Source organism: Parus major, chromosome 1, assembly GCF_001522545.3.
Source record: "Parus major isolate Abel chromosome 1, Parus_major1.1, whole genome shotgun sequence".
NCBI classification, from domain to species: Eukaryota; Metazoa; Chordata; class Aves; order Passeriformes; family Paridae; genus Parus; species Parus major.
Genome location: NC_031768.1, coordinates 61,562,608 through 61,577,340, shown reverse-complemented (window position 1 = coordinate 61,577,340; position 14,733 = coordinate 61,562,608). Strand labels below are relative to the sequence as shown.

General features: G+C 36.5%; 1 protein-coding gene across 6 annotated transcripts in view; it reads right to left on the bottom strand.

The window, feature by feature from the left end:
- The window catches only part of FNDC3A (fibronectin type III domain containing 3A), a 113,281-nt gene that overhangs the window by 65,596 nt on the left and 32,952 nt on the right, over positions 1–14,733 (bottom strand). For 5 of the 6 annotated variants that reach the window (XM_015625685.3, XM_015625675.3, XM_033514812.1 and 2 more), the window contains one exon: positions 8,962–9,037. In XM_015625685.3, the coding sequence (XP_015481171.1) occupies positions 8,962–9,037 (76 nt within the window). Of the gene's footprint in view, positions 1–4,144; positions 4,240–8,961; positions 9,038–14,733 lie in introns of all 6 variants that reach the window. The other variant, XM_019006633.2, reaches the window with a different exon arrangement.

Genomic DNA, 14,733 nt, shown 5'->3' with positions numbered 1-14,733 from the left:
CCTGTATTCATGCTGTACATAGTTGTGAAAGAGGATCCAGCAAAAGTTCTTTATGCACAAAGTTCTAGCCTTTCCATTTTCATGACACTCAGTACAAAGCCCATTTAAAAACATTGTTTTAGTTTCTACAAAATAAAAGCACCATTTGTTTTTAAATAATCAGATAATGAAATTAAGGAACTTCTTCCACTCTTTAATGTTAGTAATCCTCATGAACCTTTATTACTTCAGTTAAACAGTTGAGGTTTGTACATTAAGTGAAAATATTAAAAATGCCCATAGATCTAATTTTTTTTATTTAATTCATACTGCTTACATTAGACAAACTTTTTACTGAGAGAAAACTACTATTTCTACTTACTAGAAACCAAGAAGAGATCCTACCAATTTTTTCCCTTCTTTCCCCCCCATGAAGCAAGTAATATAGGGCTATTTCTTTCCCATCAACAGCATAGTCAGGGAAGAAATCAGATTAACTGATTGCAGTGCCATGAGACTATTACAATATTGCCAGACACAAACCTGTCAAGCCTTACATGCTTCATACAGGGCTCATCCAACTGATTCCACACTGAGGCAAAAATAGCACTTGAATCCCAGCAGCTTGAGTTAATACTTCCCAGCCTTGGGGGCTAGACATGTCTGACTAGAGTAACGGAAACCAGCTTTTAGGGGCACTCTCCAGCTGCAACCTAGGGCTGTAAATTCATTCCCAACATGCACCTCTAAGAACCAGTAGCATTCTTGTAAAATGCAATGTTAGAACAAAGAGTTCAGTTGCTTGAGGACAAATACATTCACTGAGGGTACAACTGTGAATCAACACACCTAAATGAGGCACTTTCAGGATGTAGCCTTATTTATTTCAGCTTATAATAGTCAGGCTTTTGTTCCAAAATGAAGACATCTCATTTAGGTATCTAAAATTATATGTCTGCGTGCAAGTTAGGACTTTAAACTCCCATTATAGCAAGTGGAGACCTAGTTGGTACAGACAGTGGAGCCTAGAGAGCCATTGAGTGCAAACTGATGTCAGCTGAAAAGCACTGAGTGTACTACCTAGTGACTAAATCTTCACTAGTTTCAATGGGAGCTTAGATCCAAGGCCACATATAGAAGCACACATTTAGACACCTAAAATTAGATGACTTCAGTATGCAGCTGAAGCACTGATATTTCAAACGAATGTCTCCAGAACCTTCCTACCATCAGGATGAGTTTGCAGTGTGGAGATTGCAGTGTAGTGAAAAGAAGGAACAAAGGAGAAGATTAAAGAAGGTACAAGGGAGGATTAACTGATCTGAATATACAGGAAAATCAAACAGGAAAAGGAGAACCTGAATGAACACCTTACAATGAATACAGTACTTTATGAACTCATATATCTGAATGCATGAAATAAGATAGAACAAAAGTTAAAAAAATATCTATTAGAAGAATGACAAATAAGCAAGGCAAAAAATGTTACAGACATATTTTGTCCATATAAAGATTTTAACTCTATTTAACACATTTTAAACATAAATCAATGGCAGAAAACTATGTTTTTCCTAAAACACACTACAGTGAACATCACGAGAGATACGAATTAATGCATTTCCTATTTTTCTTTAATTTGCTACTGCAGAAGAAGATAAAACAAGTCTAGTCTGCTTTTTAACTTTAATCAAATTAAATTTGTTCTAGGAATAGAATGTTTTAGAAGTCTAGTATTTATAACACTAACAAAGTAGGCACAACAGTAATACGAGCTGCTCTGGCAGAAAAGCAGCATGATAAAGTAAGTTTTTCCAATAACAGCTTCTTTTGTCATCCCTGCCTGCTTCTCTAATGGCTTGATGAGGCTGGGACCACAAAGACCTGGTCAGTCATCAGAATTAGTGGAGGACGAGGTCAGGCAGTTCCCAGACAAAGCTGAGGGAGCTCTGTTCTGAGGTTAATTCTCATAGCCACTCTCAGAACAAAGAGAGGCCAGTCTAAAGAACAGAATTCTGGATTGCTGTTTTGTTCTTGTCAGGAGGAAAACCTTGTTTTGCACTACTTTGCAATTTTTATTGAGTTAGCCCAGCAAATTTGAAAGATGGTCATGACTCTTGAAGACTGCCTCTACCCTACTGCAAGAGGGCCTGCAGAATCAAAGAGATATGTCTGAACCTAGCTTTAATTCAGCAGTTGTACTTGAAGAGCCGCAGCAGCAGGGCTTACAGGCAAGTTTTACCTGCCAATAGTACTTGACTTAAGAACTGGACTTGTCCTATGTGTCAAAGCCAACACATGAGCATTCTACATGCACTGCAGTGAGGGCTTAAATCCATCATTATTTCTTTACCTTACCAGAAGGTTATTTGCCATATCTCAAATCCAATTTTGAGGCTAACCTACCAGTAAAATGTAGAAGGGTTGTCTTCAACAGTATTTGCAAGGGCATTCATGAACCCTGTTTATCAGTCTAAGCTATAAAAAGTGCAGCTCCTACTTAAAATTATTTTGGAATGAGAAAGCTCCAAATCAAGCTGTTACAACCACGCTTTGTGACCACTTTCCCTCATCATCTTGTTTCAATACAGAATGAAATTATGTCTCCTCTGCAGTCATACTCCCACATAGCTGGCCAATACTAATATTGGATGCAGACACCTAGAAATAAAAAAACCTTTAATTTTAAAAAAAATGGTGTATATTGAAGGTCACTCCCAAACAGAGGTGCTTTAGAGTTAAGCTACTCCTATAGACTCAGCTCTGACCCTCTGCATGGATACCCTTAACCAAGAGTTAATTAGCTGCAAATCATTCTAGCTCACTCTGACCCCATAATTTCAGTTGATTTGTCTTAGCTTCCCTCAATGCCTTTTACAGCCCTCTAAATATTTCCAGTGGTGTTCCTAAAATTAATACGTCGAAAAGGATGTTAATCTAAGTATCAATATCTTTAGTCTTCTACACAGAAGGAATGGAGATGACAACTGAAATAATTTACCATTTAGGGTGAGGTTGTTTTGAGGGGTTTTTTAGAATTTTTTTTAATGAACTGATACACAAAACCTTACATCTGTGTTTTCAGAAGGCTACTGTGGAGAGAAGCTGCAAAGCATCATTGAAGATGAAAAGGAAAGCAAATAACACACGTTGTCATGCAGCATTTCAGTATTTAGAAATGAGAAACAGGTAAATGGAAACAAGGATGAAAAAACAGTTTCTTCTCAGGATACAGGAAGAAAAAGAACACCCGGAGCAGCTTCTCTGGCTGGCTTCAGTAAGCTGTTCTTAATGGAAGCAGGAAAATCAAAGTGCCAGACCTCCGTAATACACATCTGGGTTTATTGTAAGGGGTTCATTATTCAGGCTATTAAGCTACCTAGAAGACTAGATATGCTCTAGGAGAGAACTCTTGTTAACAGTGTTTTATTGCTTTTGCTAGTTTGTTTCATTACTAGACAGCTGCATATTTAAATAAACATTCTTTTATTCCTAAACTTTGCCCAATGCTAATGTGGATACCGAGTAATTTAACAAACAAGATACAGTATTTCTAGAGGTGATGGCAACCTTTAAGTCTATAAATGCAACCACTACTGCAGTGCTAGGTATCTTTGTACATTCTAAAATCACCACAGAATGATAGCACACACTTCCTCCACTTACCACAGTGGTTTAGGATTTGATAATAAGCTGTGGTGGTCTTGTAAGGGAATCATCTCCCAATGACCATTAGCAACTAACAAAGTCCCTTCTCAGGGGTCTGTGGCAACATGTACAGAATTTATGATAGGTCTTTAACCACCTCCACTATTAATAAATTGTTTTAAAATAAAACTCAACACTAAAGAACAAGATGATACTTGAACAAGATAAATCTAGGGTGTTTGGCTTCAAAAGTACTTAACTAGTAGTTACTTTCAGATTTCAGGACGCTCAGTTTGGCTACTCAAACACTATCTGTAAACAATCAAAACCACAAGCCTGACAGCAGAAAAAGTAGAAAATAGATTAAAAGCTGCCCTGCAGAAAACTTGGGGATACTGCTGGATGAGAAACTACACACAAGCTGTCAATGTGTACTTGCAGCCCAGACAGCCAACTGTATCTTGGGCTGCATCAAAAGCAGCATGTCCAACAGGGTGAGGGAGGTGATTCTGTCTCCCACCTGGAGTCCTGGGCTCCTCAGCACAAGACAGACATGGACTCGAAGAGGGTCCAGAGGAGGGCCAAAAAAATAGTCAGAAGGTTGGAGCATTTCTCCTGTGAAGACAGGATGAGAAAGTTGGGGTTGTTCAGTTGAAAGAAGAGAAAGTGCTGGGGATACCTTATTGCAGCCTTTAATTATATACAGGGTTTTATAAAATAGATGGAGAAATACTTTTTGGCAAGGCCTATTGTTACAGGCCAAGAGGCAACATTTTAAACTGAAAGAGAGTAGGTTTAGATTTGATATAAGAAAGAAATTTTCAAGAGGGTGGTGAGGCATTGCCACAGGTCGCCCAGAGAAGTTGTGGATGCCCATTCCTGGATGGATGGATGGATGGATGGACACTGGATGTGGCTCTGAGCAGCCTGGTCTAGTGGAAGGTGTCCCTGCCCATGGCAAAGGGGTTGGAAATAGATGACCTTTGAAGGTCTCTTCCAACCCAAACAATTCTGTGATTCTGTAACAGTTTTATTCACAAAATATTCTGGGTAATGGGCAGGTTTGGTTTTGCAAAGCTCAATGATCTTAGAAGGAACTGAAGTTTGTGTTTCACTACTGTAGTCTCAGAATTGATGTATCTTTTTTTCCTCTTGACTTCCTTGAAAACACTTTTCAGAAGAATTTATTTCTTATTTCAAAGAGAAAAAACTAGGTTAAGCTTGCTTAACTTTTATCCCAGAGCCTAACCTTAATACTGATACTTCATTTAATTTCAAAGCATGAAGCATTTATGACTCATTCTAATTTACATAAGTCTTCTTATTCTATTATGAAAATGGCAATTTTCCTTTGCAGAGACATATAGAACATGGTCTCTCTTATTGTGTCAAGTAACATTTAATAGCCTTTAGCTGTAACTTGGGACTGGTACAAAATGTCCTCAAGATGAGTCATCTTCATTCACTTATTCTGTAATAGGAAAATTCATGAATGAGTGATCTGCAGTAATTCACTTCTACAAAGAGAACCCATTCATACATTTCAAACCTGGTTTTCTGAATCACTTTAACGTAGCTGATTATTTCATATTAACAGAAGAAAATTTTGGCTTAAGGAAAGTTTCCACAGAAGTCTGTGCATTCCTAGTATATGAGAAAATTTTCATAGATTTAAAAGACTCTTTAGAAACAAACATTTTGGTCTAACACATGGTTACACAGACAGATACGTTCCTATCTATCTAGCAAGAAATGTATGGTGTTTTCGTAAAGTTAGAGACTGACAAATTGTTTAAATTGAAGCTGCGTCAAGGGGGAGCACGAGTTGTCACCGTCAGACAAATCACTAGGCAGGCAAAGAAAATATTTTATAATATCTGAAAAATATGGCCATGAGCACACAGAAGTGCTCAATCAAAGCTGTATTTAAGTCAAAATACAGACAACAGAAACCCAACTATGATCTAAGACTGCTAACTATAGAAATATAAAGTAACCATGCCTCTTATTCTACAGAAATAAAGAATAAAACATGTTTTTATTCATTAACAGGTCACTAAAATAAAGGAATGGAATTCACCAAGCATAAAGGGTCCCTTAACTATCACTGGTCTTTTGCCATCCTTATGAGATTTCAAACCAGGAATTATTCATAGGAGTCTTTTCATTCAATATTCTACTGCCATGGAAGAGGACCGCATTAAGAAGATGCTTCTCACTTAATGTAGTTCCAAACCAGCCAAAGCTTTAGAGACCACCTGTGAGAACAGGCATGGTAAGTCAGTACAAAGACCTGTGTGTAAATGCAGCATTTTCTTCAGAAGCGTAGTTCACAGAAAATGCATTGCGTGCTTCTCCATTAATTAGTGCTTTAAGTTTTCATTACTTCATTGACTCAAGGACAGTTCTAAACTTCAGTTTATTCACTCCTCTCCTTTCTCCTGAAGACACTCTCATCATTTTCAGGTTGAGAAATTTCACCCTATGTACAGAGCTGCCAAAGTAAGGACAATTCTCGATAAAAATAGAATAGATGACAAGAACAGCATGAAGATTGACAGAGCATCTCCATGTTTCCAACAGGCAAATATTTGATTCAAGAAAACACAACATTATGGTTAGATTTATTAACAATCCACATTGACTTCAGCAGACAGCCAAATCTCAAGGTGAACTGACCAGCAATAAAGCACATGAGAGATTTAGAATTATCCAAGGAAGTGTGACTTACTGAATCATTCAAACTAATGTATCCGGCTATCTGCACTGCTATCTGGGATCCATAAGCAGCTTGCAGCTTCTTAACTTCCACTCATTCATTTTAGTACTACATTTACATAATTTCAATTTTTTTTATTACACATCACTGAAAAAAACTGCATATGTGTTCTTTGCAGAGACTTCTAAGTCAGAGAAGAGTATATAAAAATGGGTAAATATTTATAGGTAAAACTAAGACTGAAAAAAAAATATTAAGAAACATTATAATGACTAAATTAACTTCCCACTGATTGCATTTCCACTAAATTTCAGCCATCTTGTCCTTCTTCATACCTTTCTAAAAATATACATCTTTTTACATTTATCCAAACCATTCTCATTATATATTTCCGCATCTTTGACTATTATTTCACCTAACAACTGAGTGCATACAGTGAAGAAAAAACCAAGGAACTGATGTGAGCTTGCTTGCTTTCTTACATTCAAGACAATGCAATAGACTCCTGAAGCTGTAACCCATTTTGCAGACTGTAATCCATTTTGTAGCGAAGTCAAGGGCAAACTATGTTTGAGAAGTTATGGCAGAACAAAAAGGACCAATACCAAATTACTCTCCATAGTTTACAACATCTAAGATAGTTTATTTTATACAAATCTCTACACAGAAAACCAAACAGTAGACATTTCTCATGAGCTGCAATACATATAATGAAAAAGGAACAGCATAAATTACTAAGATAATTTCTTCTTTAAGGTAGACAGACCCAACAACCCAAAAGGTAGAAAGATCCATTGGCATAGCACTCAAAACCACAGAAACGCCTCAGAAGTGGCAAGAATGGACCAGAAAAGCAACATTCAAAAGATCAGGTGCAACTTGGGTTCTGTATGAAGATTACTGAATTCACAGATACAAAAATATCTTTATGTCCCTGATTTTTACTACCAACTATAATCCACAATTTCATCTCCAGGAAAGGGGAAGGACAAAAATAATATCTATGTGACAGGAGGTTTGCAAACGCTGTGGTACTGATTTGAGATGTAGTTTTCCAGACTGCAATGCCATTTTTCAGGGACATTGTAAAGACTGTACCTCAGCTTACACTTAGTGAGTCCCAGAAACAATTGTCTAGTAACTTGCTCACTTTCATATTTAAAGGATGAAGAAATCCATAGCTGAATCAAATCACAATAGCAAGCTGCCTACTCCAAAAGCAAGAGGCACCAGGCAAGGATAAAAGCTGTACCATGGAAGGTTAGAACCATATCTGTAAAGGATATGATCTTAACACTTTTGCAGTTCACTAAACACTTCCTGCTTTGAAGATAATCGTGCCAGGGAAGTGTCAATTTATTCTCCACCAGTAAGACCACTTGGTAAATCAAAAATGAGAACCAAACATGCAATGCATGCCCCTCCCCTCAGTATTTTATGCAATAGAAGCAAAATATATCTTATCTGTCCTTTAACTTGAATTGCAAGACAAAAATAATTATATTTCCCTCATGTACTGTCAGGTTTATTACATATTATTAATATCATGTTTATTACTATGATTATTACATATCATGTTTCAAATAAGCTCTATAGAACGGTGAGCTGCAACACTGATTCATTTGGGCTCAAAAGATGCAACAATATCACACAATCAGCACAAAGTTTTGAAATATGGTACTAACAGACATGTAAACTTTAAGAACTGTCAGTATAAACTTAATTACCAGCTAAGGCCTCCTTTGAATCAGTTATTTTGTAGCCAAAGGACCTGCATATGACACTGGAAACTAGACCTTTCAAATCTTCTCAGACTGGAGAGAAGCAGGAAAGGAACTGGAAAATATTTGCTTCAAATTCCCAGAAGAGTATCTGTTAGAGCTGGGCCAACATCCAGACAAAAAATATAAGGTAGGATTCATCGGCCAGGATGATGACGAACAAAAATGTAACCTCAAAGCTGAATCTGTGGATACTCTCTTACAACACAGTAAAATGATGTTCTATGTAGCAGCAATAGCTGATTGCTCATTTCTCACAGTACCTTCTAGACATGCTTAACTGGTAACTATGGTCATTCAGAATAGAAAACAACATCCAAAGTGACCGTCGCATAAGGGGATGCTATGCTTAGATGAAACATTTGTATTTTGAAGCTGCACTTGCTAGAACTCAGAAACAGTGCAATTTGGCCCGCAGAGATAATGAGAAACTAGGTGGGATAACTGTCAGGGAAACAATGATAACAAAGAATAATAAAAACCCCTAAATTCAAGCCATATTAACAGTTGTAGTTTTTAATTTGAGGTCTGTGAAAGAAATGAGCTTAGTCAAAAGTTGCTACAACAGCCTCTCTGTATTTGCTTTGCAATCTGAAGGTGTTCTTCCCTTCTCCTCTTGAAGGAATTTAATTTCATCTAATATAATGTAAGAAAAAGTACTTGGTTTATCGCAGCAAAATCAAAATCCCAATGATCCTTAGAACATAACCTTCTGGGTCTTTAAGCAGCTCTTGTATTTAAAATAAATGATGTCATTCTTTTACTTTCACCACAAATTCCCTTTTATTAATCCTGATTCAGACTCAGAAAATATTAAAATAAATTTATCAACTTTACCTGTAATGCACTGAAACTGTCCATCTTCTCTTCTTATTGTAAATGCTTCCCCTGGATTAACTTGCACAAGAATAACCTTAAAAATAAAAGAGTGTTTACAACCATTACACAGGAATATGTTACAGAAGTCTGGCATGTACAAAAAAAGAAGTTTTACTGTGAGAAAAACAATTTTTTTTTTTCTGGTTAGTAAATACATTATTTTTCACTTCACACTTCTTGCTGTCTTCATCCCACAGAGAAAGATATAAGAGTAAGAACAAGCACAGATATTTTTAAACCAACATTTTTCGAAGAATGAAGGATGGAATAACAACTAAGCAAAACAGTACCTATACAAATTTTATTTTCTCAACTGCTTGGTATAATTAAAAAGCTATTTGTACAGCTTAAATTATTTCAATAAATTGCATTAACTTCAACATTAATCAAACCATTACCTAAACTTTTAGAAGGAAGCCTAGGATTCCCAGTGTTTGACATCAACCACCTGACAAACAGTTTTCAATACAAGGAAAATACTGGGTCACATCCCCCTTTACATGACCCAAGCATATTTTTACATTCATTAATGATAAAAAAATACTAGAAGTCATGACAAAGTAAGTGCACTAGATGCCCAGCATGAAACAATATGTATAATTTTATTTGTGGAAAGCTGGTTATCCTAATTTTGTAAATCTAAGCAATGCAGAAATGATAGCAAAGCACACAGCAGCCAAAATAAACACAGAAAGTATGTACCAAAGCAGAAGCCTGTTACAATTTCAGATTTCTGTATTTTTATTTGAAACCTGCCTTTCTGTGGGGAAAAGAAGTTTGTAAACATGAAAAACCTAGCTAAAATTATGAACAAAGGAGAAAAAAACCTTAAAAAGCTAAAAAAGCAGGTGCATTTTATAATTTCCTTTCTGGACAGAACTTTCTTCAGTCTTTCTTGCACATGTATACATAGAGCCTATGTCCTCCTCCCTCTACAAATTAGAAGGAAAGAAATCTTTATAAACACAGTTCTTGAGCATTGTTTCCAAAAATTTACTTTGTTAAGTTGCTAAAAGAAAATAAAATCTTCCATGTTCACAAACACAAAACCAGAATTGGAAGCTTAAGTATTACTCATTTTAGGAATACCAGAGACAAAGGAAAAGATAAGAAAATGGCAGAAATCATAGGAATTTCTCATTTTCTGGTGAAGTAATTTCACAAATTATAAAGAAGGCAAGTTCTAACTTCTAACACTGACATATTGATGAAATATGACAGATATTCACATTTTCAAGATTGAGCTGTGTGATTCAACACTGATTAACTCATGTTTGAGCAAGCACTCTAAAAATATTATCTTGTTTCACATGTTTTTTCTAGAAGCTTTAGGCTGTTTGAGAAAAAATAATGAAATATATCAATATTTACGTTTTATCAAGCTAATAAATCTTCCAGATCTTCTGAAGCATGGCTCAATATAAAATTCACTAAGAGTCAGTATTCATAATATAAGCTAAACAAGATGATTTTAGTAATGAATTTCAAAGAAGACTTAAAGGTCTTCAGAAAATAGTGTATTGGCAGAGTTTATTTTGAAGTGTTTGAAGGTAGTATTTTAACAACTGGCTATTATCACCTTCAGAATGTGATGAAGGAGCAAAATATGAATAGGTGAGTTCATACAATTTCTTTTTTGGACAACCCAAGCAGACATAACGTTTTGAAGACATATTTCATTGATACACTCTTCCGTCTCCTAGAATTGAAAATTTTAGCTTGAAGTTCAGACTGGAATAAAAGTACCTAAAAGCTTCATGGTACATGAGAATGTCTCTCCATCTGTTATGTGTGGGCTGGATAGCTACATTTGCCCACCTCTTTTGGCTGATTTAGGTGCCCAAACTCCTGGGAGGAGCCATTCTGGCTATAGTTGATGTGTCAATCTGAACCATTCTCAACTCAAGATTCTTGGTCACCATCATATGAACTGTGAGAAGCAGAAAAGCTTTAGGGTGATGGCTGGCCCTTGATTCCTGCTTTTAAAGTAATAAGGAATGTGAGTTGACTGCTATTCCCAGTTGTTCCTATTTATTCTGTGTGAATGCCTGATGTTGGTAATCTGGATAATAATGTTGTCTTGGGAACCTGCTGGCTTTCCTCTCCCAGACCTCTTGCTGCAGGCCATCCAAACCTGAGGCTCCAGCTGGCAGAGCAGATTTGAGCATGGGAATACACATGCTGGCCCAACTGCAGCAAGTGGGCCCTCTGCCTCCTGGTTTTGTGTTAAATCAGCTTCTCCCATGTGAGCACCTTTGTTGCTCACTTCAGAGCAACTCTGAGAAGCTAAAGCCTCAGCACAGCAGCCATGGTGCAACAGTGAGACAGGCACTGTTTAGAAGCACCAGGTCAACTGATGGAATCCAGCACCATTCCAAAACTCAGGACTGCCATCAGATTTTCACATCTCTGATGACATCTGACTGCCAATCCAAAGGGTGGGGAGATGAACCAACTTAACACAGTTTAATTAGATCTCAGTTCTCAGAAAGAGGAGAGTGGTTTTTGTCAATGGACAATTAGCCCACTCAAGGCCTGATTGTATTTCATTGACTCCCAGCTTCAGCCTTGCTTTTATATAGAGCATTCACATTTTTATTTAACAATATTACAAGGTAGGCTGTGTATGCTGCCAAGTGTGTCAAAAGAGATTCTGAATCAGGGCTGAAGAAATTTCAGAAGTTTCATGAACTCTGGCTTCAACAGTCTTTGTGTTGAGGAGGTATACGACCAAAAGTGATTTCTGGACCAATCATTGAGTTGAACCCCATGGAGTGATCACAGCTTTGAGAAGAGCATTTCTGATACTCTGCACCTCAGTAGATATGATTTGAATTAAGAAAAATTAAAGCTATGCAGAGAAAGATTTGTACCTTTCTGGTTAGAAGAGACAGTACAAAAGTTCTATTTTTTAAAAGAGACTGTCACTCACAGGAACTCCCCTTATCTAATAAAGTCTGCAGCACATAATGAAGGATGCAAGATAATTTCTCTGAAGGAAAATGTAACATGGATTTTACACAGCATCATGTTCTAGGTAAAAAAAAAAATAAAAAAATCTATGGGTTGCTTATTTATAGCTCTTTCATCTTAATTGAGGTGCCTTTGTGCAGCCTTGCACACCCCATCAGCCAACAATTTACTTCACACACTCTGACATCAGTACTTCTGAAAACCAGGGCCTATGTCTTTCACACTGAATATTCTAGATCTCAACCTCCTTCCTCTTCTGGGGTAAACATTCCAATTGGCTTGAACTAAGAGAAAAACTTTGGAAAAATCTGATGGTTCAGCCTCTCTTCCTCTGCCTCAATCTTTTTTGGTGACAAATTCTGTTGCTTTAATCAGAGCACCTAAAGTTCTGCTACCCAAAGGCTGACGTGCATTCTATCCTGTGCCTGCTCCTCTAAGATAACTATGATACTCAGGAAAAAACCTCATTTGTGATGACTGTCCCAGTGGGAACCACCTTTAGAATGGGCACCTTTCAAGGGCTATTTCTCTTACTAAATCAAACACTAATCGAGAACTTCATAATCTTAACAAAATAATTTGAACTTAGGATACTGAAGCCTTGATATAAGTTCTAGAATCATACAAGCACTTTTAAAGCACAACCAACTATAACAGAACCTAATAAAATTTTAAAGTGCAATTTCTGAATACTATCAAAATTTTCACTCAATGTATTTTTGTCTCAAAACATGTTAAGACATTGCCCTTAAGAAATAGGAGTATTAGGTCAACTAGTTCTATGTCACTTCCACTGTGACTATAAATTGCTTCCTTTAAGCAGTTGTTTAATGATGATCCACATGACCTCAATACAGTTCTCGATGAAAACCAATAAAAAATCTCCTTCCAGAGATTAGCATACAAGTTGACAATATGAGAGTGCAGACATGCACTTATGTTAAAAGCAGTTCTTGCAAAAATAAAAAAGTGGCCACTGAATGGCTGAAGTTTGAAATACCTGAACCATCAGTTGTCAAAACTATCAATTTTAGAAGTGAAATTTCACACTTTTCAATGGTACTTTATTTATTCTGTATAGGCAACTTTAGAAGATAAATCCAAACCAAATGAGTAACATACTAAGCTTTGTAGTAGTTTAATTTAATTATCCGGATTGACAAAGACCTCCTAACAAAAAGCCTTCTAACAAAACTAATAATGGCATGTATTAGAAAGCTCAGTGTGCATTTCATGAAACTGCTATTTGAACTCAGGCAGAAACTGGAGCCAAGCAAGAACACAGGAAATGACCTGATGGTCTGGGTCAGCAGCCCATCTAGCCCTTTGACTCTAACATATCATATGCTGTTTAAGGAGTGTATGTGAACCAGGTCACTTCCTGCAGTCCATCTCTCTTACTGTCCATATGTTTGCTAAAATCTTTGAATTCACTTACAATTTGAATTGCCTCCACAACCTCCTATGGCAGGCAGTAAGTTCCTGAAATTTTATTTTTAGACATTTTAAAACCATCTCCTACTACTTATATGCTCCCTAGATTTTGTGCTGTGGGGTATGCTGAAAAACAGTTCTGAATTAATTTCCGCCACCTTCTTCAGTATTTTTTTTAATAATCCCATCTCTTTGTACCCAATCTGCAAACCAAGGGGTTTTAATATTTCTGATCTCTCCTGGGAGAACTGCTACATTGCCTTGACCACATCAGTGATACCTAAAGCCACGTCTACATTAGCAAAGTAAACAGTATTTGGGAACATTCCCAAATGGTGGATGGAACAGTCACCTGCAATAATGAATATGCTATAGCAGTCCTGAGCATAACACAGGTCCATAAAGAACTGAAAACTGTTCCTGAGATCACTCTTACCAGCAGTTTACAAGAAGAGATTTACTAAAACTGACTTGCTTCATGACACTTGGCCTCAGTCTCCACGAACATTCAGAGCACATTTAATTTACTAATATGTAAACAATTACTGACAGTATCCTGAAGAAGCACTACAGTATTTTTTCCTTTTTGAAGGATTAAATAAGGAACACACTCCTGAGTGGTTTTGAAAATCTATTCTTCACCTTAAATCACAATTTGAGCTGGTCAGATGTGACAAATACATTTTTCAAATACAACAATTCTTATATAAAACTACTCTGTAATAATTCTCTCCCTAAAGAATTCCAAATTGAATATAATTTTATTGTAACTCAAGTAGTATATTCACATTCTATAGAGATATGTAACACTTTCACATACTATCATTAACAGATACAATTATTTTAAAATTATTATATCTTAAGATCTCATATAAGATTTACTACTACATCAGTGTGAGCAGGATGGAAAGTATTCAGATCTTGCATCTAAAGAATCAATAGAAATACAAATGTTCAAAGATGAGAATGCTCAATGTTACTCATTTTTATTCAGTAAAACTCTTCTCTATCTGCAAGAGAAAATGCAGGATGTTTCTGCAGACTGAACCAGAAAAGGAGTTTAATGTTTTTTTTCAAGTCTTCAGCTTGTTTCTAACACGAAAGAAATTAACTTGATAAAAATGGCTGGAGTCTTAAGGAAACCCCCATAAGAATGTAAGTAACAAAAGGTAGAAGGGAAATCTGTGCAAGGCAGAGCTGCAGTCACCTTGGCTCAGCAGGCTCCTCCAAAGGAAGGAAAAATTTAAGGCCAAATGTTAACACTTATCTCCATAAAGGTCTAGAAGTAATTTTTATCAGCAAGAAGCAGAGGCTCCAAAAGCC